Raw genomic sequence first — 26816 nt, 5'->3', positions numbered from 1 at the left:
AATGCTAAGAAAGAATGGAAAAGAAATGCTAGAGGTGAAAAACACTGTAACAGAAATGAGTTTGAGGATATGTCGATAGAAACATTCGAAACTGATAAGCAAAGAGGAAAAAAAGACTGAAAAAATTGAACAGAACATCCAAAAACTGTGAGCTGACTATAAAAGGTGTGACATACCTAAAGGGAATACCAGAAAGAAAAGAGAAGGAGAAGAAATATTTGAGGAAATGGTTTGAACCACACATAATGGGGCCTTGAGGAAGATGGAATGGTTTTTAGGAACAAGAAAGTTGTGCGGGGAGCAGGACAGCTGTGGTGGCAGGGTTATCTGCTGCTCCGTGCTCCAGTGCCCTGTCCTACCATTTGTTTCTCCAAACAATTCTCTCTTCTCTCAATCTCATGATTTCTGCTGCCTCATAGCTTTTCTTACGGCTTCTCTTTGTAAGGTAGCTGCTCCTACAATCAATTATTTACATTTTCTACATGTTGTGGATTCAGACTCTGAAAGGGAGAGAATTGGATTGAGTCTCTTGTTGCAACATTTCTTATTCGGCCAAACTTCAATGCTGGGCTACATCATGGATTTATTTTGGCTGCCCCTCAAGTTCACGGTATTTGGCCACCGTGGTACAGTTACATGATTGGCTTTCTTCAGAAAGGCCACTCCTATGTTTACCCAACCTCTCCACTTGTAAATCTAAAAGGCACCTCAAGGTTAACATGGCCCAAGCTGAACCATGGAGTTTTTACCCTCAAATGTGCTTGACCTGCAGGATTCCCTATCTCAGTTAATCTCACCCCACCCATCCAGGTGTTGAGGCTACTAGAATTCATTTGGATTCCTCTCTGTCTCAGTTTATGTTACTCCATCATAAGTTCTACTGTTGTCTCAACCTCTAATGCTTTCTGAATTTGATGGGTGATGGGAAGTGGAAGGAATTTGATGGGTGATGGGAAGTGGAAGGAAACCACTTCCCATCACCAGTCTAAGCCTTCGGGTTTCCCACGCAGACTCCTTACTGCAACTGATTCATAACTAGTCTCTGCATTTGAGGTAGGAGATAGATGGGCCCCTGGGCTGGACAGCTGGTGTTTGTCAAGTGGAGTAAAATTGAAGCCTTGTTTTCCCTAGACACTCGAAGGACAAAATTAGTGGCCGGAGCTGAACTCTGCTGAGGTAAATAGATAAGATGACCACTCCTAAGGTCAGGGAAAACTTCCCAGTCTGCACATGCACAGGAAGGAAGCCTCCTTGGGGGTCAAAAAGGGAGGGGGCACCACCCCATAATAAGTGTGGACATGCACCCACAGGCCTCTGCAGTGGAATCCATCTTAGCAAAAAATTGTGCACGCATGTTGGGGAACAGGTCAGGTGTGAAAAAAGAAACAAGGTAATTGGCCAAAGGTAAACAAAGACCTGGAAGGACTGTCCTATATGAGTGATTTAAATCACCTCTTTACTGCACTCCTCCTCTTTAGAGAGGACGCCTGTACCCTTTCTCTCTGGGTGTGTATTTCTGCCTTGCTTCTGTCTTAAATAAACAAATGGTTCTTAGTGTGCTCTCCCACTTGTTGTGCTGTGTCTCTAATAATAAACTTTGTGCCTGTTTTACAGTTTTTGCCTCCTTGAAACATTCTTGCTTTCAAACGGGGACAAGAACCAGGGGAACTTTGCTTCTAGCCTCTAGCCCCTGGTGGACTAGCAGCTAGGATTCCTGGTTTTCATCCAGGCTACCCAGGTTCGACTTCTGTGTAGAGAACTAAGATCTCTTCAAGCCCGCTCACTGCTGGCTCTTCAAGATCACTTCACTCTTTCCTCCACTCCTACTCCACCCTTCCTCAGAGAAGGCACAGAGATCGTTCTCAAGTTGAAATCACATTGTGTCACTACCACTTAAAACCTTCAGTGGATTCTCATGTAACCAGTGTAAAGCCCAGAACCCTTAGCATAGACATCTGCCTCCCTCTGGGGCCTCACCTTCTCTATTGCAGCCACGCTGTCCTCTCTCTGTCCATCAGGCCCACCAAGGCTCAGTCCCCAGATTTTGGCAGGATTGCCTCATTTTCATCAGTTAGGTCCCAGTTCAATTCTCAGGCCCTCAGAGACGCCTTCTCTGATTACCCCAAGCTGAAAAAAAACACCCTTCTTTCCCATGCATCCAGTGTCCCAGGCCTCAGCTCTCTTTCTGCTTCTCCATCCTTAGTCTCCATCCTTGGTGCATGACTGTGACAAGTGGCCACTGTGCCTTCAGCCTCCATATCTGCGTTCCAGGCAGGAAGAGGAAAAAGGAAAACAAATTTTCTCAGAAATGTCCAGCATACTTTCGCCTCTGTTTCATTGGCCAAAAGTGGACACCCATAACTACAAAGGAGGCTAGAAACTCCATAGCTTTTAAGTTGGCCAGTTGTTTCTCCAAACAAAATCATAAAAAGAGGGAAGAACAGATATTAGATAGGCAGACAGTAAATTCAATTTTATGTTTTCTGTGGTATTTTTGCAGTTTCCCCTTGGTTAGTTCATGAGACATATATATGAGTTCTTACGGGATGGTGATAGAAACTATTCATTAAATACCTAAGGGAATATACATAAATTTGTCATATTAAAATTTTTGTTAAATATTCCTATAGGTTCTTAAGTATTATATACATAGAGTGGATTTTTAAGCAATACAAGATTTTAAAGAGTTGTCACTATCAAATTGCTGCAGCAAGCTCACTAATCTGCAGCAACATCACCTCCTTTCCCACCACCAGATAAATTTAAATAGGTACTTGGAAGGAAACCACTTTTAAAACTATCTTTGTAGCTTAAGTTTATTCAGCTGCCACTGTGCACACACAGAGTACACCAACACCAGTAAAGATCCATTTGGTATAATATGGGTTGTTTGAAAATACTTGTGTGACAAGCCCTTCTCTTGAACAACTAGTGTGGGACATCTTTCTGTGACCTCTAAAAGAAGATTGCAGTGAAGTCTGTCATGTTATTGTGAGATACAGCACACAAAGGTATTTCCACCTTTGTGACCTGGAGAGGTTTTTTCAGGTTGATTTTGGTAGCAGTTACAAAGGATAATTGCTAAGATGGTAGAATGGGTATGAATAATGCGTAATCCAGCATATAGTAACCACTGCCATCTGGGGTGAAGGATCATAGCAACAAAAACAGCTTCTTCTGTGTTTCCCTCACATTCTAAAAACGCTTCGTTAGAGCATCACAGTCGTCGTAAGAGCGAGCTGGCGCATTTTACGGACACTCTCATAGTCTGTCTCAGCTAGTTATTCATCTCAGGTTGGCTTCCGCTAACATTCTACACACCCCTCAACTATTAACTTAGATCAGGTATTTCCACCCAGCTGTATACTAGAGCCATTTGGGGAACTTTACTGATACTCAGGCCCTACCCCTCAGAATTCTGGGGTGGGTCGTGGGCATTGGTATTTTTAAAAATCCTTCCGGGAGATACAGATGTCCAGCCGAGGTTGGGAACCACTGCTTTGGATGGTTGTAGTGGGAATTTGACTCAGCAGAGGTGCTCTGGAGACATGTATGACTTAATAATTTTTCAAAACTAAATGCGTGTATCTCTATCTGTACCATTTCTTCTTTCCATTGTCACAGCTAATTGAGAAGAAACGGGATTTTTTTGGTAATTCCTGTAGACGAACATTGCTTATTGACCTGAGCAAATTATAATTTCATGCTAATTCAGTGCTTGATACTTAAACTTTCACTTACATTTAGTGAGGATTGCTAGGTGTTACTAATCATTTCCATATTGGAGAAAAGTTCTTTTTCTTAGCCAGGATGAATCCTGACTATTATTGTAACTTTGAGCTATCCTTCGGTTACGTAAGGAGGAGTGTGTGTAGTACATTTGTTTCTCCAGGATCTTATATTTAAACATTTATGATTGATATTTAATAGAGTGTCAGGGGTGGGAGCCCTTTAATTGTCATAAACTGAGTTAGCCTCTTGCTTCAGATAATTTAGGCATCTTGATCTACCAAATCTATAGAATTGGCCCAATATTGCCACTATTTTATTTCATGCATATCAAGAGCAATCTTAGTAATTAATTAGTGTTAATAAATTGTTTTAAACTTCATGGAAAAAGTAACTTGTAAATGTCTTCATAGTTGAGAGTCATTACGTAAGGATCTTCTTGGTAACACTGGTATTTCTTGTGTTAACTCATTCAAGCAATATTCAAAATGGTGTTGTCCCTAATTGATACCTTGTTAAGGGGGTTAGTTTAATACCAGCCTTTAGTTCCTAGAGCAATTCTAAAGAAAACTAAAATTAGTAAAAAATCTAATATACAAGTCAATTTTTTGTTGTTGTTGGCAGCTTTCTGAGTAATATTTCACAGAATATAAAAGTTTGTTTAAATTAAATGTATTTGTAGGAATTCCCTGGCAGTCCAGTGGTTAGGACTCAGCGCTTTCACTGCCAGATCCTGGGTTCAATCCCTGGTCAGGGAACTAAGATCCCACAAGCTTGGCAGCATGGCCAATAAATAAATAAGTAAATAAATTTGTAAAATATATTTTAAAATTAATTAATTAAATGAATTTGGGTTTTTGTAACCTACTAATACATTATTCAATACTAACTGATTCTAGTATTTCTTACTGGCATTCCAAAAAAAATCCATTCTCCTTATATGGATTTGCCATTATAAGATCTGAGCATTTCTTACATGTAGAACTGAAGCAAATTATGAGGCAGTACACTTGTATTTTATGTTTTAGTGGTTAATGCCTTTCATACCTGTAGCCTCCATTGTACGACAGAAAAAAATTAGGGAATAGCTTTGAGTCTCTGTTTATGTTTATCGTTGCTGACATCCTACCACAGTTAGTTATACAATAATTATAGTAATATAATATATGATGGTATATTAATATTCAGGATTGTTAAGAGCCTACAAACTTCATAGTACTTCAGATAATCATCAAAAGTGTTGTTCTGATTCCACATATATGCATTAATATATGATATTTGTTTTTCTCTTTCTGACTTCACTCTGTATGATGATCTTATTTACAAAGCAGAAATAGAGACACAGATGTAGAGAACAAACATGGACACCAAGTGGGGAAAGTGGAGGGTGGGGGGAAGGGGGTGGGATGAGTTGGGAGATTGGGATTGACATGTATACACTAATATGTATAAAATAGATAACTAATAAGAACTTGCTGTATAAAAAATAAATAAAATTCAAAAAAAATGTATGGGTACCAAAGGGGAAGGGGGGGATGAATTGGGAGATTGGGATTGACATATATACACTATTGATATTATATATAAAATAGGTAACAAGTGAGAACCTACTGTATAGCATAGGGAACTCTACTCTGTGCTCCGTGGTGACCTAAATGGGAAGGAAATACAAAAAAGAGGGGATATATGTATATGTATAGCTGATTCACTTTGCTGTACAGTAGACACTAACACAATATTGTAAGGCAACTATACTCCAACAAAAATTTTAAAAAAAAAAGTGTTGTTCTGTCTGTTCTAGAAATACAAAACACTTTCATCTTATAATTTGATAAAGCAGTATATACCAAGTACATGATTTTGAGGTCTGGTCTAAAACTGGTCTTTCAGTATGGAGGCTCGGTTAGGATTGGGTAAAAAAATTATGATAGAATAGAATTGGATAGAATAGAATCAAGGAGGCTTGGCATATAATGGTTTTATGTTTTCTACTGAAGAGTTGCTGGGCCTTTCAGTAAGTTCTGGAATGAATATTAAAATTATTTGCAATTTTTATCTTCCTGAGCAAGAATCTCCTGGAATAATAAACTTATGAAGCCAGTGGAATAGAAGGTCATGTTAATGTGGACAGTGAGCTGTGTGGATGATTTCAGTTTTCCTGGGTTCAAATCTTAGCTCTTTCACTTACTAGCCTCGAGATCTTGGGCAGGTTAGTTATCCTCTCTGTGAATCAATTTCCTTATCTGTAACATGGACGTCTTAGTAGTACCTTCTCATGGGCTTGTTGTGAGAAATGAGTTAATATATACAGAAGACCTAGAACAGTACCTGACACATTTCCCCTTAGACCCTACCAGGGCTCCAACTTCACAGAATTTATGTGATGAGAAATAAAGGGCTTAGATGATCATATTTGATTTCATATATGGGAATTTTCCATTTGTATTGCTTAAATTTTTACACAAAAGTCTGGCTACATAATTAGCTCACTGGCATTTGCATGTCTTTCAGATACTCCCAGCCCCTACATGAAGAAATAGCACTGCATAAGCATCTGAAGCACAAAAATATTGTTCAGTATCTGGGCTCTTTCAGTGAGAATGGTTTCATTAAAATCTTCATGGAGCAGGTCCCAGGGGGTAAGAGATGGTTTTCTTTCTTTAAAAAGTGTAAGTTTCTTCTATATATAAATAAGCTACAAGGATATATTGTACAACACAGGGATTATAGCCAATATTTTATAACTATAAATGGAATATAACCTTTAAAAAATATGAATCACTATGTTGTACACCTGAAACTTATATAATATGGTACATCAACTATATCTCAATAAAAATAAATAAATAAAGTATAGGAAAACCTCAGAAAACAACTTACTTTAAAAAAATATGTTTCTAGGGCCTTGAAGAGGAGTAAAATTGAATGGGATTTACTAGTTTACAGGTCTTAATTTGTCTAAATGTACAGAAAAATTTGACATATGACATTACCTTACAGTTTATCAGGGGACAATAAATAAGTATCAGAACTGTTTTTGTATCAATCATCGTGACTTGGATTAAGGTTAGCAAGCTGAGTGGTCTTTGACTGTGTTTGATAATGACCATCTTCAGAGCAGGGACACTTTCCTATTTATATTTGAGCCCAAGTACTGTATCTAGTATAGTACCTGGGCCACTGTTAATAACCAATAAATGTTAGCTTAAATTCATGGTACATTATTAACGTGCTTTAAAGAATTCATTTGGATAAGATTTTATCCACTGTCTCTCCCTACTTACAGGAAGTCTTTCAGCTCTCCTTCGTTCCAAATGGGGCCCACTGAAAGACAACGAGCAAACAATTGGCTTTTATACCAAGCAAATACTGGAAGGATTGAAATACCTCCATGACAATCAGATAGTTCACCGGGATATAAAGGTAGGATGAGCTAGGATTCATTCTCCTAAGTTCCCTGATGAGTAATTGTTTTATTTGCAAAAGTCATATTGTCTTATGGGTAGTAATTTGGAATGATAAGTAAATCCTAGAAACAGCAGAAATATATCACTCTGCCCTGAGTCAGTTATTGATATTCATGTCTTATCTCTTCTACTCAAGGAATAAACCCCTTAACCATGTTCAACCAAAAAAGATTCAGTTTGCACTATATGCCTGGCCCTGTTTCAGGTTCCCTGTGGGACTGGTGGCTCAGCAGAACAAAGTTAAACAGGATATGGTCCTTGCTCCCGAGAGGCTTACAGGCTGGTTAATCTTTGTATACTTACTACTCAGTAAATATTTGTTCAATTAATGGATGAATAGTTAGAAGGAAAAAATAAAATCCCCACTTCTCACAAGTATCATATACTCATGTGTTGAACTAAAATTAGATAATTTATGAAATTCTCCTTAAAAAGGGAAGATTCAGAACTAGTAAATTTATGACAAAGTCTGGACTATTGAAAGTAAGTTAATATTACTACCCTAAAACCAACCCAAATACCCATTTATTTGTGCTGCCCCTAAATATTCCAGGAAAAAAGTAAAACAACATAGAAAAGAAAGGAAAGTGATTGAGAAGTTAAAAATATTGTAAGTTGTCATACCCATATCACACACAAATAGCCCCTACTATCTGTAAACCTCGTTTGACCTTGTGACCTGAGTAGCAGATTGTGAACTGATAATATGTAAACGAAAGTGGTGTCGAGAATTCACTACTGAGATTAACTATTAAGGAAGAGTATACAATCAGTGTCCTTTTTGCTGTAAGGACACCTTTACTTACTAGACTTTCAAGCCAACAACAAACAATATTGGAAGAAAGATAACATTTTTGATTAAAATTCTGTCTTCTCTAGGGTGACAATGTGTTGATTAATACCTATAGTGGTGTTCTCAAGATCTCTGATTTCGGGACATCAAAGAGGCTTGCTGGCATAAATCCATGTACTGAAACTTTTACTGGTATGTTTTTGCAATGATGATAGAGACCTCATGTAATTAAAGAAATAGTTGCTGCATTTGAGCATAATGTGAGAGAGAAATTTAGTCTGTGTTCTCACCAACATTAATGTTGATATCTTTTGATGCCCTGAAAAATGTTATAGAGAATTTGATCTGGCCCAGTTCTTACCTCGTATTTATATGACTCGCTCAGGCTCCTGCTTAATGCCGCTGAAGATTTTTTTTTTAACTCTCAATTTGTTATTTGTTTTTCTTTTCATGTCATTACTTCTCTCCTGGTTGGTCTACACCCACTATAATCCGGACAAGATTCCTTTTTTTAACGTTTCTTTAGCCCAGCCTCTCAGTGATTCTTACTTATACTTTAATCATTTCCCATTTGGACTGTGAGTTCCCTCTTTCCTAATCTGTTTACTCCCTGTGGTCTGTTCCCCTACACAGCACATAAATAACTAAGATTTCAATTCAGAAAAAGGAAGTGACTCACTAACTCAGAAGCAGGGTGGGGAGAAAACTTTCCCCGAGAAATTAGGCAATGCAGCTACTGAGCTGCCGCTGGAGCAAAATCCTGGGAGGGTGGAGACAAAGTGATTTCCAAACAGGTGACAGTAGCCAAGAGGAAACAGAGGCTCAGAGAGATTGACTGCCCAACAGTTATGGGGAGGACATCTGGAACTCCAATCCTGCTCTCCACTCCAAGTTTTTACCACTCCATTATTCTGCTGATTCTCATGAAATGTTAAGTTCTTGTTATTGGGAATTCCCTGGCGGTCAGTGGTTAGGACTCAGTGCTTCCACTGCTTTGGCCCTGGGTTCAATCCCTGGTCAGGGAACTAAGACCCTGCAAGTGACATGGTGTGGCCAAAAAAAAAAAAAAAAAAGATAATGAATTATCTTTGGTCTAATATAAAGCAAAATGGACAGATGTCCCCCTTTCTGAATTCTGTGAGGAGGTGGCATGGCCTCCATTTTGCAGATGAGGAAATTGAGAGAGAAGGGACTTCATACCCAGAAGAAACGATAGAACTCAGATTTGTAATCTACCCCTTGTTCTTTGCTTTGATCTTCTTGCCCAGTCCATCTTTCTCTCCACCTTGCTGAAGAATCTGTTCTGGAAGGCTGAAAGGGGAAAGGAAGAGAGAGAGAAAGTCTATAAGGCTTCGCCTCAGAACATTCAATCAGCAAATTCTCTGACCCCATTCCTACTCTCACGGCAGTGGGTATTTCAGGGCACAGAATTAAACACATTTACAGTGTATTTTTTTGAACAAAATAAATTTCATCCTTCTAGCAACTTTAAATATATTTACATTTCTTTTCCTCATACTCCCTCCATTTGGCAAGAGTCACTTTAGATGGTGCCAAGACTCAGTAATTTCTGCAAAGAAAATCCTTACTTTCAGACTCTTGATTTGGGCAAGGTGTTAATTTACTATCTGCTGCTTATCTTTAAAACATTTTTTTTAATCGCCAGAGAAGTTGTAGTAAAGCAGTCCTCCAGGACCCCTTTGCTTGGACTTCTTGCACTGACCTCTCATGATGTGATGTGTGTGACACATATGCATGGGTCTGTCTCCAGCGCTGATCACGAGGGCCTGGGGTGTGCAGGCCTCACAGCACTTAACTCAGTGCTGGCCAAGGCACAGGTATAGGCAACCTCTGATGAACTGAGTTGAAAGACAGTGACCTGTGTGACTTCTTAGTGATTTGGTGAGAGGGAAGGCAGCAGCAACTACTCCCTAGGGAGCGCTTACTGCATCCCTGTTAAGTGCATTATATGTTATTTCATTGAAATTCATATATCAACCCTAATCCTTAGGTATCATTTTCCGAGTCTATGGTGAGAAAATTAAGGTTCAAAGAGGTTAAATAACTTGCCTGAAGTCACAAATCTAGTAAGGAAAAGAGCTGCAATTCAACTAGACTTAACATGCCAAATGGAATGAATTAGCTTCTCCCCGAAACCTGTTCCACCCACCCTCTTCTCTGTCTCGATTGGCCACTCCAAACTTAGAGTTATCCATGATGCCTCTCTTTTCTCACGCTTCAACTCAATCCACCAAGGAAACCTATTGGCTCTGCCTTCAAAATGTGTCCAAATTTGGACCAGTTCCTCCCTCCTTCCATAGTTCCCACCTCACCTGCATGACCTCAATAGCCTGTTCTCCCTGCTTCCACTCTTGCCCCTACGGTCTTCCCTCAACACCACGGCCAGAGCAATCCTGTAAAAACATAATTCAAGCCCTATCACTCAAAGACCTCAATGGCTTTCTATTTTTTGAGTAAATAGACACCAAAGTCCTTACAATGATGGACAAGGCTCAGACCTACTCGGAGTCCGTTACCTTTTAGACCCACTTCCTATCCTTCCCACCTTGCACAAGCCTTCCTGCACTTCCTTCATTACACCAGGCGGGGTCCTGCTGCAGGGCCTTTGCACATGCTTTTCCTTCTATAACACTCTTCTCCCAACTCTCTGCCTGGCTAAGTCCCTCACCTCCTTTAAGCCTTAACTCGGATGTCATCTCAGTGAGGCCTGTGATTGCCCTGTTTACATGGCAGCCCTTCCCTGGGCACTTCTTTTTTTTTTTTTTTTTTTGCGGTACGCGGGCCTCTCACTGTTGTGGCCTCTCCCGTTGCGGAGCACAGGCTCCGAACGCGCAGCCTCAGCAGCCATGGCTCACGGGCCCAGCCGCTCCGCGGCATGTGGGATCTTCGCAGACTGGGGCATGAACCCGTGTCCCCTGCATCGGCAGGCGGACTCTCAACCACTGCGCCACCAGGGAAGCCCCCTGGGCACTTCTGATCCTCATCCCCTGCTTTTTTTTTTTTTTTCTTAACACATCACTTACTAACATTTATATAATTTATTTATTTATTGTACTATAGTTTATTGTCTGTCTCCCACTGCAAAAATGTAAGCTCTACAAGCCCAGGGATTTTTGCCTGTTTCAGCCACTGCTGTATTCTAAGTGCCTGGCCTCAGTATAGTAGACCCTCAGTATAGACCTGCTAAATGAATGAGTGGATGTAGTGTGACATCAAAGTTTAAGCTTTTAACCACTAACTTGTAGTGGCTCCCTGGGTGGTTGCAGTGGCAAAGAAATTCTAAAACAGATTATTTTAAAGTAATTTTTTATTTTGAAGATATGAAGATATATGAGCTATGGGTTTTAGAGTTAATACTCTCACTTGTTTTCCTTGGGCTAATGTTCAGATTGGCTTGATCTTCATTATCCCACTCTATAAATCTCTTTCTATAAAATAGTGTGTCATGTGCTTGTGGAGTAAGGAGAGCAGATAGGAAAACATGACTAAGCCTGTTTTTTTTGGCACCTGCTCGATGGGGGATAATTAATACAATTGGCAGATGTTGCTCTTTGATATATCATCTGATGAATAAAAACATTGCAGAATTCATTGTTAATATATTACTTGAATTGTCCAGTTTTTTAAATTCACTATATTTTTGGTCAATTGTAATTCCTGCTGAGATGTTAGTACAGCTTAAATTCTTTCATTAAGTCTATTTTAGATCCAGAGATATAAAAAGAGTGGTAGACTTCAACGCATATTTTCTAAACAATCACTTGATTTTATTTACCTTGTAAAAAATGATCACTTTGGGGGAAGCTATCAATGAAGAGAAATCATAACAGTTTTCTACTAAGGGTAGTGATTTGAGGAGCGTGGTTGCCTTATCCTTCGCCAGGAGAAATGCTTTCCTCCAGTAATGTTACTGATTTAAGCTGAGAGCAGGCGTGTGGAGTCGTATACGACTGTGAACATGAGCTACTGTCATGTAATGATGAGGTCTGGAAGATAAACCTGGCAAAATGACAATATGTGACAAAAATAATGTACTTTTCCTTATTTTTATTTTTGTTTTTGCGGTACACGGGCCTCTCACTGTTGTGGCCTCTCCCGTTGCGGAGCACAGGCTCCGGACGCGCAGGCTCAGCGGCCATGGCTCACGGGCCTAGTCGCTCCGCGGCCTGTGGGATCTTCCTGGACCGGAGCACGAACCCGTGTCCCCTACATCAGCAGACGGACTCTCAACCACTGCACCATCAGGGAAGCCCTCCTTATTTTTATAAACACAGCCAGTTTCTAGCCTTTGATAGTGGATTTTATAGGAACTGTTTAGAGGACATTTGTGTAGCAGTTTTCACCTATAAATCAGGCATGGGGCATTCATAAAAGGTGTTGCCTGTATTTATCACAATGTCTGTCACTTTGGTTATGAATCAGAAAATACTGAAGTGGCTCTTTTGGCAAATGCCTCAGAACTTGAAATAATTCATTATGGCATCTTGGATGGGTTATATCATTTGTGTGAGTATATCAGAAGCCAGGGATATGCAATTATCTGTTCCTGTTCACACTCCTGACTCATTGCTGGACTTTGAGAAATCACTGCAGGTTAGATGTATAAATTTAGCCTCTAGTTTGAGCCAATGAGACAATTGCAATTGAGTGTCCACTTGGGATATACGAAGCCGGAACTAGAGCCGGAGTTCTTGGCCCCCACTTAATGCTCTTTGCGTCATACCACACTCTATGACTCTCTGATTCCATGAAGCCTTTTAAATCTCCTCTCTTTTTCTTTCTATTCTTCTAAACTCTGGTGGTTTGTCTATACTGATGGCTCATGACCTGTCTTTGACCCATTAAATCTGTTATCCGTGGACCACAGGCTCACAGCAGAAGCCACGTATGTTAGATTTACAGAATAATGTACACCCAAAATTATTTACATTATTATTATTATTATTATATATATATATTTTAGAGGATATTGGGGGTAGGAGTTTATTAATTAATTAATTTATTTTTGCTGTGTTGGGTCTTCGTTCCTGTGTGAGGGCTTTCTCTAGTTGTGGCAAGCGGGGGCCATGCTTCATCGCGATGTGCGGGCCTCTCACTATCGCGGCCTCTCTTGTTGCGGAGCACAAGCTCCAGGCGCACAGGCTCAGTAGTTGTGGCTCACGGGCCTAGTTGCTCTGCGGCATGTGGGATCCTCCCAGACCAGGGCTCGAACCCGTGTCCCCTGCATTAACAGGCAGATTCTAAACCACTGCGCCACCAGGGAAGCCCCTATTTACATTATTTTTAACAGTGACTTTCAGAATCTTCATGCTTTCATGATTAAGAAATGAGAATGAAAACAGAAGAACTGAGCATTCAATCAGGAACTGAGAAATAACAGACTAAGGAAATGGATGAATGACCTAAATTTTTCCTGGAAAAGATTAGAAGTATACATAAAGGGAGTCTTCATGTATTTGAAAAACTGATTGCAGAAAAATGTGTGTTGATATATTTTCTGTTATTCTCAAATGATTGTTAGAAGTTTCTAAGAGGTCCCAATGAAATGATGCCTCAATTATAATCAACTATCTAGGAAAGGAGAAAGTATCTATTTGTAAACAGATAATATTACTATGCTGTTTTTATGTCACCAATGAAATCCATTATGAAAACTGCTATTTCCCCTTTTATTAACAGCATAAAAAACTGGAATTCAAAGAAGATGAGCTATTAAGACCCGAATCGTGCTTTTCTTTTTTTCCAAATCATGCTTTTAAAGTTACCTTATTTATATAAAGAAATTGAAACTGTCATTAGGTGTTCATCTGTTTTCTCTTTTTAACGTGTAACTGTGTTTGAATTATGTGCAGGTACCCTTCAGTATATGGCACCAGAAATAATAGATAAAGGACCAAGAGGCTACGGGAAAGCAGCAGACATTTGGTCTTTAGGCTGCACGATCATTGAAATGGCCACTGGAAAACCACCCTTTTATGAACTGGGGGAACCACAAGCAGCTATGTTCAAGGTCACATTTCATATGTCTTAAATGTCTTAAAAACCAGTGGTTAAAGCTCTTCATAGCTCCTGGATGTTCCATGTGCATATGTCATATTTTTTTAGGTAAAATGAAAGGAGCCTAAGTTAGCACAATCTAAGATATAAAGTTCAAGATTCACTCCCCCTGGTCAGCACCTCTGCCTCACATGGAGCACCTCTCTCCACATTAGTTTTCCCAACTATAAAGTGAGATTCAGTGTAACTTCCTGTGACTGCCCTTTCACAATGCAGTATAAATAACACATCACTCCACAGAAGATGATTTAAGCTCTTTGGGAAACACAGTCTGAAAAATCTTCCACTGAGGGAGATATAAAAACATGTTTTCTCCATTTAGGTATTAAAGACATATTTTCCTTTACTCCGCTATCATAATAGTTTGAAGGCTCCGTAGATAAAAGGGCATAGTTTCTATTTTAAGTACATCAAACTTATTCTCATCTATCTCCTCTTCTAGCCTGTTCATTTGCCCATTAGTAACTGTTTTGGGGGTGGGAAAGGAAGCAGCTCCATCTTTCAAAATAGGGAAGCACATGATATGCAAATAGGGAGCACATGATATGCAAATAGGGAGCACATGATATGCAAATAGGCCTGAGAGAGCCCAGGGGCCACAGCTTCAGCATCCGGGTCCTGGGCAAACAATGACCTGCCCACGAATCCCTGTAGTCCTCACCTGCCACTCCACCAAGCCAGAGGAACATTAAGCGGAACACCTGTTTCCCAAGAAGTAAAGCTCACATGTCTGCTATTCTCTAAGGCATCGGACTTTTGATCATAATTTGTTATTCCTTTCCCTGCCACTGATCGTGTTTCTAGTACTTACTCCGTTTGTGAATAGCCTCTTATGAGGGACCACATAGTACATACCCTTCTGTGTTTGTACAAAGCTTGGTTTACTTTAAGAGACAATATGATAGGCTACTGCTGCTACAGAAATAGTAGTGTAACCAAACCTGAAAGAACAATGAGAGCTGCTCAGGGAGCTGCCTTTCTGGACCTGAATGGATGTCTTTCTCTTCTTGGCCAGTCTTTCAAGTTTTCACCAGTCTCTAGGACTTCACTCTGAAATGCTCCTCTGTTACCCACACGGTGCTGGGATTATTATACAACATGCTTTAGATGAGATAGCATACTCTGGCACAGTTTGAATCCAGACTCTGACACAGTCAAACTATTTGATGACTTTAGGTAAATTACTTAACCTTCTTGTGTCTCAGTTTCCTCATCTATAAAATGGGTATAAAAATAGTACCTATCTAATAAAAGGGCTTTGAGGAGTGGATAAGACAATATGTGCAAAGCACTTAGAACAGTGTCTGACACATAGTAAAGGCTTTATAATTATTACAGATAATTATATCTTATTATCTATATAATAATAAATTCATATAAGCTATTTAATAACAAAGAAGATTTCCTTAGGAAGTTTTCTCTGTACTAAATACATGAAAACATTACTGAAAAAAAATTAGAGTGATGTCAATGAGAAGAAAGTTCTCATTGTTGTAGAAAAACTGTTTAATTTTAAGTATTTTTATTTATTTATTTTTATAAATTTATTTATTTTTGGTTGCATTGTGTCTTCACTGCTGCGCGGGCTTTCTCTAGTTACGGAGAGTGGAGGCTACTCTTCGTTGCGGTGCGCAGGCTTATTGTGGTGGCTTCTCTTGTTGCAGAGCACGGGCTCTAGCCATGCGGGCTTCAGTAGTTGTGGCATGCAGGCTCAGTAGTTGTGGCTCACGGGTTCTAGTGTGCAGGCTCAGTAGTTGTGGCACATGGGCTTAGTTGCTCCGTGGCATGTGGTATCTCCCTGGACCAGGGCTCGAACCTGTGTCGCCTGCATTGGCAGGTGGATTTTTAACCACTGTGCCACCAGGGAAGTCCCAATTCTAAGTATTTTTAAATATCTCTTTTAATGTAGGCAATTTGAGACAGGGAAAACGTTCACAAACCGTGGCACAGGAGAAACAACATATGCTTTAAGCCAAACAAATGAAGGTTCAAATACCAGATCTGCCTTTTCATAAGCATATAACCTCACACCCGTGAGCCTCATTTTTCTCATTGCTGTAACAGGGATAATATTTAATCCACTGGGTTGCTGGGAGTATTCAGTGAATCTCATAAATGGAAAAGCCAAGCACAAAACGTTGAGGACTGAATTATTACTTTATAGTGCTGCTGTCTACTATCTTAAGCTAATTACTATGCCTGTGTCATTGATAAACTTACAAAAGTGCTCTGGAAACTTTCCATAACCTACAGAAAACAAGTCCTGTCTCACTTTGAGAAAAGCCATGAATTTGTAGTATATGATAAAGGAGCTTGTTGCATTAGGTGAGCAGGTTATGCAACCCAGAGCCCATGGTATAAGATGGTCACTCAGAAGTCACGTTGTGCTGTGTCTTAGGTGGGAATGTTTAAAGTCCACCCGGAGATACCAGAGTCCATGTCGGCAGAGGCCAAAGCGTTCATATTGAAATGTTTTGAACCAGACCCTGACAAGAGAGACTGTGCTAACGACTTGCTTATGGATGATTTCTTAAAAGTTTCAAGCAAAAAGAAAAAGACACAACCTAAGCTTTCAGGTATGTCGTTGCCTTGAAGGGGGTATAGGTCAGAGTCACTAAATCCTAAACTTTTAAGGTGGAAGATTTTTCCAGAAGTAAGCTAATTTGCTTAAAGACATCACTGAAAACTGGTCAGGAAGCAGTGTTACCATCAGTTTCACAAATGCTAGGGCCTCACACATAATAATCTTCCATCACATGGTTAGTAAGGAACTAGAATATGAGCATCTATATACTAGCATTGGTGATACAAAGATCAAAATTAAAGGGGTGAAATGTAGCCTTTTCAAGCTGAAACTCCAAATTACCACAGATGGGCTATAGGGCTATTACAGAGCTGTTAAACTTCTAAGCCATCTAGATAATATGTTCTTTCAATTTTAGGTAGTAGAAAATACTCATTGCCTCTTAGAGGAGACTATCTTTCTGAATAATTAACCCCCCCCCAAAAAAAAGAGAAGATCGCCAGTTATAAATAAAATAGCAGTGTAAAAATATAAATTGTCTTTTTGCAATAATTTCCATAACTCATTTCAGAAAAAAAAACAAGCAAATGATTTGTTTGTTGTTAGCATTTTTGGGGATTATGTGGGATGACATGGGCAGACTGAATGTCTGGAAAGGACATCAATCCCATTTCAAGCATTCACTTCATGTTTTGTTGGTTTCTTAGTTCAACAACACACCCAACGCGTGCTTATGTTGCTGTGTTTGCTTTTCTTTCCACAGCTCTTTCAGCTGGATCGAATGGTGAGTTTATTTTTATATTGTCCATTGAGCTGAAGCTTGGTACATCACAGTTAAGCTCTAGATTGCCTGTCAGAGAGCCTCATCCTCTGTTCCTTGCTTACATGGAGGGGCTCCTCTGGGTACTAAGGATGTGTGGCTGCAAGCCTGGCTGGGTTCCTTCCTTCAGAAAACCCCTCACCTTTCTCCTTCATGAGAGAGGCTTCCATTGTTCCTCCCTAAATGGAAGATGGTGGCTGTTTTTGAAATCTTCAATTTGAGAGGAGTCCATACTTTCTTATTGAGGAGCCAGTTGGCCACCTCATGGATTTCTTGTGGAAAATTTCAATACCAGACACCTTCCTCTGTCAGCTTTGGCGTCCTATATTCTCTCTGGATTTAGTTGGTCAGGACAAGTTGTGATTTTTAATATTGGCCTTTGCAGATCATAACTAGGAAGGTAAATTTGCTCTAGGAAGATCAACTAATGCATTTCAAGGAACAGGAAAGAAATGACCATGGCTTTGGCTTTTCCTAAGTTGGATGAGCCGTTGATCACGTAGGCAGGGGGCTTAATTGTTCACTGTGAGCGTCGTGTGCATTCTCCCACAGGCCAGGGGCAGTCTTTTGCAGGTTCCTTAAGGTTCCTTAAGGTGCCTCGGCCCAGAGAAGAGGCCCAGTAATTGGGGTTTCTTGGCCACAGCCTTTCCAGATTCCTCCATCAATTCTGAGAGTCAAGGAGAACTCTGTGAAGAGAAGCCCCTCCCTTTCTTCCTTTCTCCACAAGCAGCCTAGACGCTGGAAGGCAGTCACTGCGTTTTACAAGGAGGACCCGGGGTGTGCCACAGCCTCCCGACCAGCCTGTTTTTGGTGTCATAAAATGGGCACTGACTTTGGACTTAAGCAGAAGTTGATTCACTTTGGACTTAGTTGGAAGTTGGTTCTGATCCCAACTGAGCCACTTTCTAAATATGTGACAGGCAGCAATTTACTTGTTTCATCAGGCATTCTATGTTGAGAACAGTACCTACTTCACAGATTTAGTTCTGAGAACAAAATAAAAAATATATACCAAAAGAGGCTGGAGCCATGCCCAGAAGCTCAATGCATGATAGCTTTATCCCTTCCATATGGGTCGGTTTTTGTTTTAGGAAACATTCTCATCACGCACATATTTAAATTATGTGAACTCAACTATACACACTTGGCAAGAGAGAGCTAGAGAGAGAGAATTTAAGCTGATAGTTTTGCCCACAAGCCCTCTCGGTGAGCATGTGCCTTAGAACAAGCGTGAGATGGAAGGTGTCCACCTGCTCAACTCTGGGTCACCTTTCCCACGTGCCCTCCCCCCTCTGCACTCAGGATGACTCAAGAGCATTGGGGACTCTGCTCTGGCTTTAGAGTCTAACTTAAGATATTTTAGAATCTTAAAGGACTTCCCGGCAGTCCAGTGGTTAAGACTCTGCGCTTCCACTGCACGGGGCACAGGTTCGATCCCTGATTGGGGAACTAAGATCCCACGTGCTGCACAGCCAAAAAAAAAAGATATTTTAGAATCTTAAGATTTTATAGAGTCAGAATTAAGAGGATGGGCACTGGGGTCAGAGCTGGGTTCATGCATTAACTGGGGGACCTTGGAAATGACTTACCCTTAGTCACCTCATCTGTCCAGTGGATTCAGTTAGACAACCTGCCCATGGGTCTTTGTAACTATTAAAAACGATTACACATGTGAGATGCTTAGCAACTGCCATAGGTGGTTATTGTAGACCACAGTCCAAAAGTCCCCTCTCCTTTTTTTTTTTTTTTTTTTTTGCGGTACACAGGCCTCTCACTGCTGCGGCCTCTCCCGTTGCGGAGCGCAGGCTCCGGACATGCAGGCTTAGCGGCCATGGCTCACGGGCCCAGCCGCTCCGCGGCATGTGGAATCCTCCTGGACCGGGGCACGAACCCACGTCCCCTGCATCAGCAGGTGGACTCTCAACCACTGCGCCACCAGGGAAGCCCTCCCCTCTCCTTTTCCTAAAAACCCTCCTGTTCCTCCTCTCTCAGAACTTCTTCCAGGCCTCCTGAATTCTCTGGATGTTTTTTTTAATCTCCCAGTGACCCATCCCTTTCTGTTCTGCCCTCTTGGCCTGAGACATTGATTTGCTTGGTAAAGATGTTTCTGGCAAAAATTACTTATTTTAAAACCAGTATTTGATGAAATGTAGGCACCTCCTGTTGTGCCAGTTCAGTCTCCATCAAAATAAAATAAAAGCTTACATTTGTTATAGAATCATAATGTCTGAGAACTGGGAAAGACCTAAGAGATCATCTAGTCCATTAGTTTCCAAAATCTGTGTTTAGTAAAGAACCTTTTTTTTAAATATGAATCCTTAAGCAGAGCCCTGATATATGACTGAAAGAACATATTTGTTTCAGGAAAAACAGGGTTGGAACCTCTGTTCTAGAATCACAGAATCCTACTCACTCACCCCATCCAAGGCAGCCCCAAGAAACAGGTGAACCTTAAGCTTCTGAGGCACACAGTTTACAAATTATGAATCTGGTCCTTTATTTTATAGATATGAAAACTAAGACTCATAAATGACCTTCCAAATAGGAGGACAATAAAAACGAAGGGCTCAGAACCCAGAAATGCTGGGCCTGGTGCTTCCTCCAGTTTCACATCCCTGAGATACTCCTTTCAGAGCCCAGGAGGCCCTTTCCTCGCCGACCTCCTGCATGGGTTACACTGAGCATTGGGAGGCACCGTGGTCCCACAACCAGCCTCTTACGAAGCGTAATTTTGCTACTCACTGAAACGAGACACTTGACAAATAATCTTGCTGTCTTTCAATAGGTGTGTCCGTGTGTGCACGTTCTTAGAAGCATTAATCGTCTCCTTCCCCCTCTCGTGACACGCAGAGTATCTTAGGAGCATCTCCCTGCCAGTGCCTGTCCTGGTGGAGGACACCAGCAGTAGCAGTGAGTACGGCTCAGTTTCTCCAGACACGGAGTTAAAGGTGGATCCCTTCTCTTTCAAAACAAGAGCCAAATCCTGCGGAGAAAAAGATGTCAAAGGAATACGGACACTCTTTCTGGGGTAAAGACCTGGCTTGTTTTGGCTGAGAGAAGTATGTTGTGTGTCATTTTGTGAAGAAAATTGTGATTTGTGCTGTCTGAATTATTGCAGCATCCCTGACGAAAATTTTGAAGACCACAGCGCTCCACCTTCTCCTGAAGAAAAAGATTCCGGATTCTTTATGCTGAGGAAGGACAGTGAGAGACGGGCCACGCTTTACAGGATCCTGACGGAAGACCAAGACAAAGTTGTGAGAAACTTAATGGAATCTTTGGCTCAGGTAAAACCCCTCATGGAGACTTCATTTCCCCTATTTTAACACTGTTATAACCACTTGGAACTGTCACACGTGATGTGAAGACATGAGGAAGCTGCTGCTCTCCTCATGATAAAACAAACCTACCCCAGGGATAGGCAGATCCCTAACACAGAAACTGCGTTTTTGAACATAAGCTGTTTTTAAGTCAGCAGCAAAATTTTCATGTTGATGAAGTTCCAGCTGGTCCCTACACGCCTTTTCACCCTTCATTCATTTGTTTATTCATTCAGTCAATAAACATGCACTGAGCCATGTGAATTGCTAATTCTGATATTAGCATGAGGGTACCTGCCATTGGCTCCTCTGAGCATTTGGGAAACATCACAAATTCAACAGAGACCCCTGTGCTTGGAGGGCTACAATTAGATGGAAGGTGATGGGCAATAACAAGTAAATTATCTAGCGTGCTAGGAGGCCATTCGTGCTATGAAAAAACAAAGCTGGTCAGTCAAATTCTTTTTCCCTGATGTATTTGTTTGCTAAGTTGCCGTAACAAAATACCTTAGACCCAGTAGCTTAAACAACAGAAATTTCTCTCTCACGATTCTGGAAACTGGAAGTTTAAAAGCAAGGTGTTGGCAGGTTTGGTTTCTCCTGAGGCCTCTTTCCTTGGCTTGCAGATGGCCACTTTCTTGCTGTGTCCTCACCTGCCCTTTTTTCTCTGTGTGCCCCTGGTGTCTCTTCCTCTTCTTATAAGAACACTAATCCTATTGGATTTGGGCCTCACCCTTATGATCTCACTTAACCTTAATCACCTCCTAAAGACCCTGTCTCCAAATACGGTCACATTGGGGGTTAAGGCTTAAAAACATGAATTGGGGGGTGGGGGGAATGGCACTGTTTCATCCATAATACCTGGGAAAATGTATTCCCTGGGATTCTGTTTACAGAAATGAGGAAGAATCCCCTCTGAACTCTGCCCCAGTGGAAATAGGGTTTCCCCCGCCTCCAAGCTGTAAGTGATGCCTCCTGTGCCTGGAGCAGAAGCTCAGGCCCCCTGTGGGTGTAAACCTCCCAGACATGCTTGGCCCAGACATGACACTTGCATCCTCTTTCAGTTCTGTTGGCGTCAGGGACTTGTGTACCTGCTTTAGCACCTGTGGCCACCACCTATCCCTCTCTGATCATTGTAGATGACACATAACTTCTTCCCTCCCTTCTGTCCTAGGAAAATACCTGCAAAAATGGATGGAGCTGGAGGGATTGGGTCAAGTTTTAGTCTCAGTCTAGCAGTTTACCTGTTCTCAGCTTTTATTGGGATGTAAAGGGAGCCAGGCTCTCTCTTTCTCAGCTCTTGCTCTATAGCCCCTGCTTGTCTTTGTCTCCAGAACCCCACTAAGTTTCTCTGCTGATTCCATCACCTTAGGAATTCTGTAATGTTCACATCGTTAGATCCCGTAGGAGGAGCTGAAAGGCCATGTGTGTGTCAGCAGGGTCTCTGGGTACAGGGAGAACTGAAATTTCCAGGTTCTGGGAAAACTCTGACTTGGGTCCTTAAGGGAAGCTGCCTCCAGCGAGCAGGGACTCTGAGGCCCAGAAGGGAGGTGCTCTGGGCTGAGGGGCGGCCAGGCCTCTGAGTTGGAGGTAGAATGAGTGCTGAGGATGCCATGCAAGAATCTGGAGAGGTGGAGGAGACAGGAGCAGTCTGGAACCTTTAGCTGTCACTCTTGCCTTTCTGTCTGTTCACTGTGGTCATTCAAGGACTGAGAATCGGATGGTGTAAGATAAGAAGGGGAATCAAGTTTAGACAGAAGGAACAACTGGGCAGTAATTGGAGGTCATTCATTGAACAAATACTTATTGAGCATCTACTAGATGCCAGGCACTGTTCTGTGTGCTGGGGACACTATAGTGAGCAAAATAGAAAAAACATCTGCATCTCATTGAAGCTGACATTCTAGTGGAGGAAGAAAAGCAATAAAAACACAGTAAACATGTAGTTGAATATATAGTAACAAATATAGTTAAATATATAGTTATATGTTGCTACATACTATGTGTGTTACATATATGTTTCTATATATGGTAAATATATAGTAATACTAGCAAACACTTTGTATGGGCCAGATATTGTTCTTAGTATTTCCTGTGTCTCTGCTCACTTAATCCTCTTGATAATAGTCCTACAGCACTAGTTTTATTAGTATCCTCATTTTGCAGATGAGGACACAGAGGCACAGAGTTGTTGAGTAACTCACCGAGGCCATGCAGCCCCAAGTGATGGAGTCGGGATTTGAACATAGGCAGCCTGGCTCCAGGGTCTGTGCCGTCAAGTACCACACTGCTCTCCCCACTGCTACACCAGAGGGTGACAAGTGCTGGGAGAAACATAAACCAGGGGAGGGGACAGGGTTTGTGTTGGGGGAGGGAATCACCAGCAGCCACTGTGGAATGAAGGCTTCTGTTTTAGGTCAGAAACACAGAACGCAGGGATTGCTTAAATCTCGTAATCATCCCCAATGAGTGTGCTTTTCTAATACAGAAAGTATCTGCTTGTTTGGGGGTTTTCTTTGTCTTCCCTGCTGGACTGTAGGTCCATCAGGGCAGGGACTGCCTTGGTTAGTGTCGTTGTCCCAGCCCTCAGCAAAGAACCTGGCAGGTTTCATGACCATGCTGAAATTCTTAAATTTGGAGTTGGTTAATCCTATTCAAGTGTTTGTGACTCCCTAGTTTTTTAAGCAGGCTTGAATGTTCTCTATAAAAGGAGAAAGGGGAGCTTCCCTGGTGGCACAGTGGTTGAGAGTCCGCCTGCTGATGCAGGAGACACGGGTTCATGCCCCAGTCTGGAAAGATCCCACATGCCGCGGAGCGGCTGGGCCCGTGAGCCATGGCCACTGAGCCTGCGCATCTGGAGCCTGTGCTCTGCAATGGGAGAGGCCACAACAGTGAGAGGCCCGCGTACTGCAAAAAAAAAAAAAAAAAAAAAAGGAGAAAGGAAAGAAAAACTTAAAAGCGACTGTCAGAGAGCATGCCTCAGTGCACCAACATGAAGTGACCAGTGGGGACCAGAAGAGATTCTGAGGTCAGAATCACTTAGTAAATCCAGAATCGTCAAGGGATAGACAGGGTGCTTCTGACTGTACTGCTGGGGACTCTATGAACCCTTTCCTGTGGCATCCCATGGTGATCTTGTGATAGAGCAGGTTCTGCCCCAAGGTTACTGCTGGTTCATCCAACTGATTGGGGCAATAGAAGGTAATGATTAGGAGCTTGGGTTCAGCCTCAACTTGACTTTGAGGCCTGGTTCCACCACGTAAAGGCTGTGTGATTTGAGCAAGTTATTTAACCTCTCTGAGGCTGAATTTCCTAATCCATAAAATAGAAGAAACAATGGTATTCACCTCATAGGGTTGCTATAAGGAGTAACTAAGATCATGAATCATTGAGATAATGATAGAACGTATTCCACAAATGTTAACTATTATTGTTATTATTATCATTATCAAGCAGGCTAATAACAGTTATCTAGTATCTTTAATTTTCTTCTACTACCAGATGGAGATAAGTCTTTTCATTGTATTAAATATTTCTATTAATAGATACATCTTTACATTTAAGCCTACCCTTTAGAACAAGACTGAAAGGTAGATGTTGGTCAGGTCCTCAAAGCGGCCCATGAAAGCCCTTTCAATCTGTAACATCCTTCTGAAATCCACTCACCATTTTTAAGGAAGTTTAAGGGATAAAGAAGAGAGAGGCCCTTTGCAGGAGAATCTGTGATGGTCCTCTGGGTGCTCAGGAAAGGCTCACTGTCAGATGCTACTTTCTGATACTGAATCAGTCTCACCTGGTACCTAAGATGCTTGTTCATGAAGGCACGTTAATGAGTGCACACGGGGAGGCAGGAGTGAGAACAGAAATAACCATTAGGTACGTGATGAAATATCCCAGACAGAAGAACATTTCCCAGGGTAGACAGCATTCCTTTGTAGGGCAGTGGCACCAAAAACCAGAAGCAGCATGTTTTTCTGTTGTGAAAACAAAGCTAATGTCCAAAAAATGATTGCTATTTAAACTGCTGGCAAACACGTAACTGATTTTTCACTAAGATAAGCTTCCAATTTCTGAATAACTCACATTTATCTTTTTGAACATATTTTCATGTTACTGTGATATTGCCTATGAATCTTTACTTTGGTTGTAATTTAGTTCATGGTAAGAAAAGAAACAAAGTTTATAATTGTTCCCAGTCTGATTTTAAAATATTCCCTTAATGACAGTTTTCAAGCTTTTTAATATAATCTTTTCTCGTCAAAACATAAACATGAGAGGGAGCTCCCAAATGAAAATATATTGAGAGAAAGAACTTGATGGGACATTTCTCTTTTATTTTAGTAGACTCCTAGAAATTGTAATTTTCACAGCCCAGCTGAGGAATTTAATTTTAATGGTGCAATAACAAAATGTGCAATATGAGATAGAAATGAACGTAATAAAAATCCAGTTGTTTCTTAAAGTTAAATGAGGATAAATAACATCCTACTATGTTTCCTTTAAGGAAGCAATGTTCCTTGCTCAAAGTAAAAAAAAAGTTCAACTTGAGGGAGGGAATTTGTTTAAATATTGTATTTAATTTTTAATATGTGAAGTCATCCATTTGGTCCGTTCTTATAACTAATTGCCTTATCAGTGGGTAAGGAAAGTTTTCCCGGGTGGAGTCTGAAGCGAGCCCCTTTTGACTGCAAGGAATTGACACACTTTAAGGGCAGTTGAAGGACTGCGGACATGTAGGCAGACACGCGTAGCAATGAGGGAAGTGGCCTTTTCAGGTTAATTCCAACCACGGCGCCTAGCTGAGCCTCACACAGGCTGAAACTAGAGTGTGATTCCAAGGGCCTTCAAGCCCCAGGAGTCTGTACATCTCTCCTCTGGCTCGGTTGCTGTTGGCCCACTTGGTGTGCCATTGCTGTGTCCGTCCACTTCTCTCCCTACTGATCATCATTCTCTACTCAGTTGTTTCTGCTTCCTTCCTTCCTTATAACTGGATGTACTCTTGCCCCTATTTTATTATATTTTTGTAAAGTTTTTTTGATGTGGACCATTTTTAAAGTCTTTATTGAATTTGTTACAATATCGCTTCTATTTTATGTTTTGGTTTTTTGGCCGTGAGGCATGTGGGATCTTAGCTCCCCGACCAGGGATTGAACCTGCACCCCCTGCATTGGAAGGCAAAGTCCTAACCACTGGACCACCAGGGAAGTCCCATTGCCCCTATTTTATGACTTATCTCTCTGGGCAGACTTTGAGCCTGAGATCCTACGGCTGAATCTCTCTTTAGCTCCCAGTTAAAATTTCTGAGAGTGGAATCTTATGGCCCCAGCCTGTCCCTGTTTGGGCAGAGCTTTGTCTATCTGACTATAACATGACTGTTAGACAATGTATGGGGCAGGTGCCTTTCCTCCCAAAGTCTGATAATTTCTCTCTTTTTTTTGCCAGGGAAGGAGCCATATAGTTCAAATATGGTCTTTCCCCTTAGCAGGGGGGCATTTCTAAGCCCAGTTCTTCTGGCAGCGGCTGTGGGATGGCAGACCCATGGCTGATACATCCAGCACAGATACATCTGATCGACAGATTATTGGTTATTATTCACAGGGGGCCGAAGAACCTAAACTAAAATGGGAGCACATCACAACCCTCGTCGCGAGCCTCGGAGAATTTGTGAGGTCCACTGACCGGAAGATCATAGCCACCACCCTGTCCAAGCTGAAGCTGGAGCTGGACTTTGACAGCCACGGCATTAGTCAAGTTCAGGTGGTGCTCTTCGGTTTTCAAGATGCTGTAAGTATGATATTTTGCCCATGTTTTCCCGCAGACTCCAGCCAAAATTAGTCAGAAAAATAGGATAAGAACATAAGTTTTTATCTTTTCTTTCTTTAATAATTTTGATCAATTCTGTTCTCTTTGGATCATAAATAAGTATGAGATGGTTGCCTGTCCGTGTGCCTCAAAGCACCATATTTGTTGTTTGGTGTGTAATCTTGTATCTCCCCAGATTAGATACACATAAAATTGAACACCATGGAAAATAACAAAACTCACAAACATCTCCCATGGCTGCACTTTGTTCTTATCAAATCAT

At 41.3% G+C, this 26816-nt stretch overlaps 1 protein-coding gene across 1 annotated transcript in view; it reads left to right on the top strand.

Annotated features, from left to right (window-relative positions):
* The window catches only part of MAP3K5 (mitogen-activated protein kinase kinase kinase 5), a gene marked incomplete at its 5' end in the record, with an annotated part of 215481 nt that overhangs the window by 166363 nt on the left and 22302 nt on the right, over positions 1–26816 (top strand). Inside the window, 9 exons of the mRNA XM_082668935.1 lie at positions 6241–6368; positions 7016–7152; positions 8076–8181; positions 13863–14020; positions 16466–16643; positions 17355–17375; positions 20262–20439; positions 20530–20698; positions 26330–26515. Coding sequence (XP_082525061.1) covers positions 6241–6368; positions 7016–7152; positions 8076–8181; positions 13863–14020; positions 16466–16643; positions 17355–17375; positions 20262–20439; positions 20530–20698; positions 26330–26515 — 1261 coding nt within the window. The remainder of the gene's footprint in view (positions 1–6240; positions 6369–7015; positions 7153–8075; positions 8182–13862; positions 14021–16465; positions 16644–17354; positions 17376–20261; positions 20440–20529; positions 20699–26329; positions 26516–26816) is intronic.

The sequence above is a fragment of the Grampus griseus genome, assembly GCF_964374135.1.
Source record: "Grampus griseus genome assembly, chromosome: 13".
NCBI lineage: Eukaryota > Metazoa > Chordata > Mammalia > Artiodactyla > Delphinidae > Grampus > Grampus griseus.
Note: the sequence above shows the minus strand (reverse complement) of the source record. Positions and strands in the feature narration are given on the sequence as shown.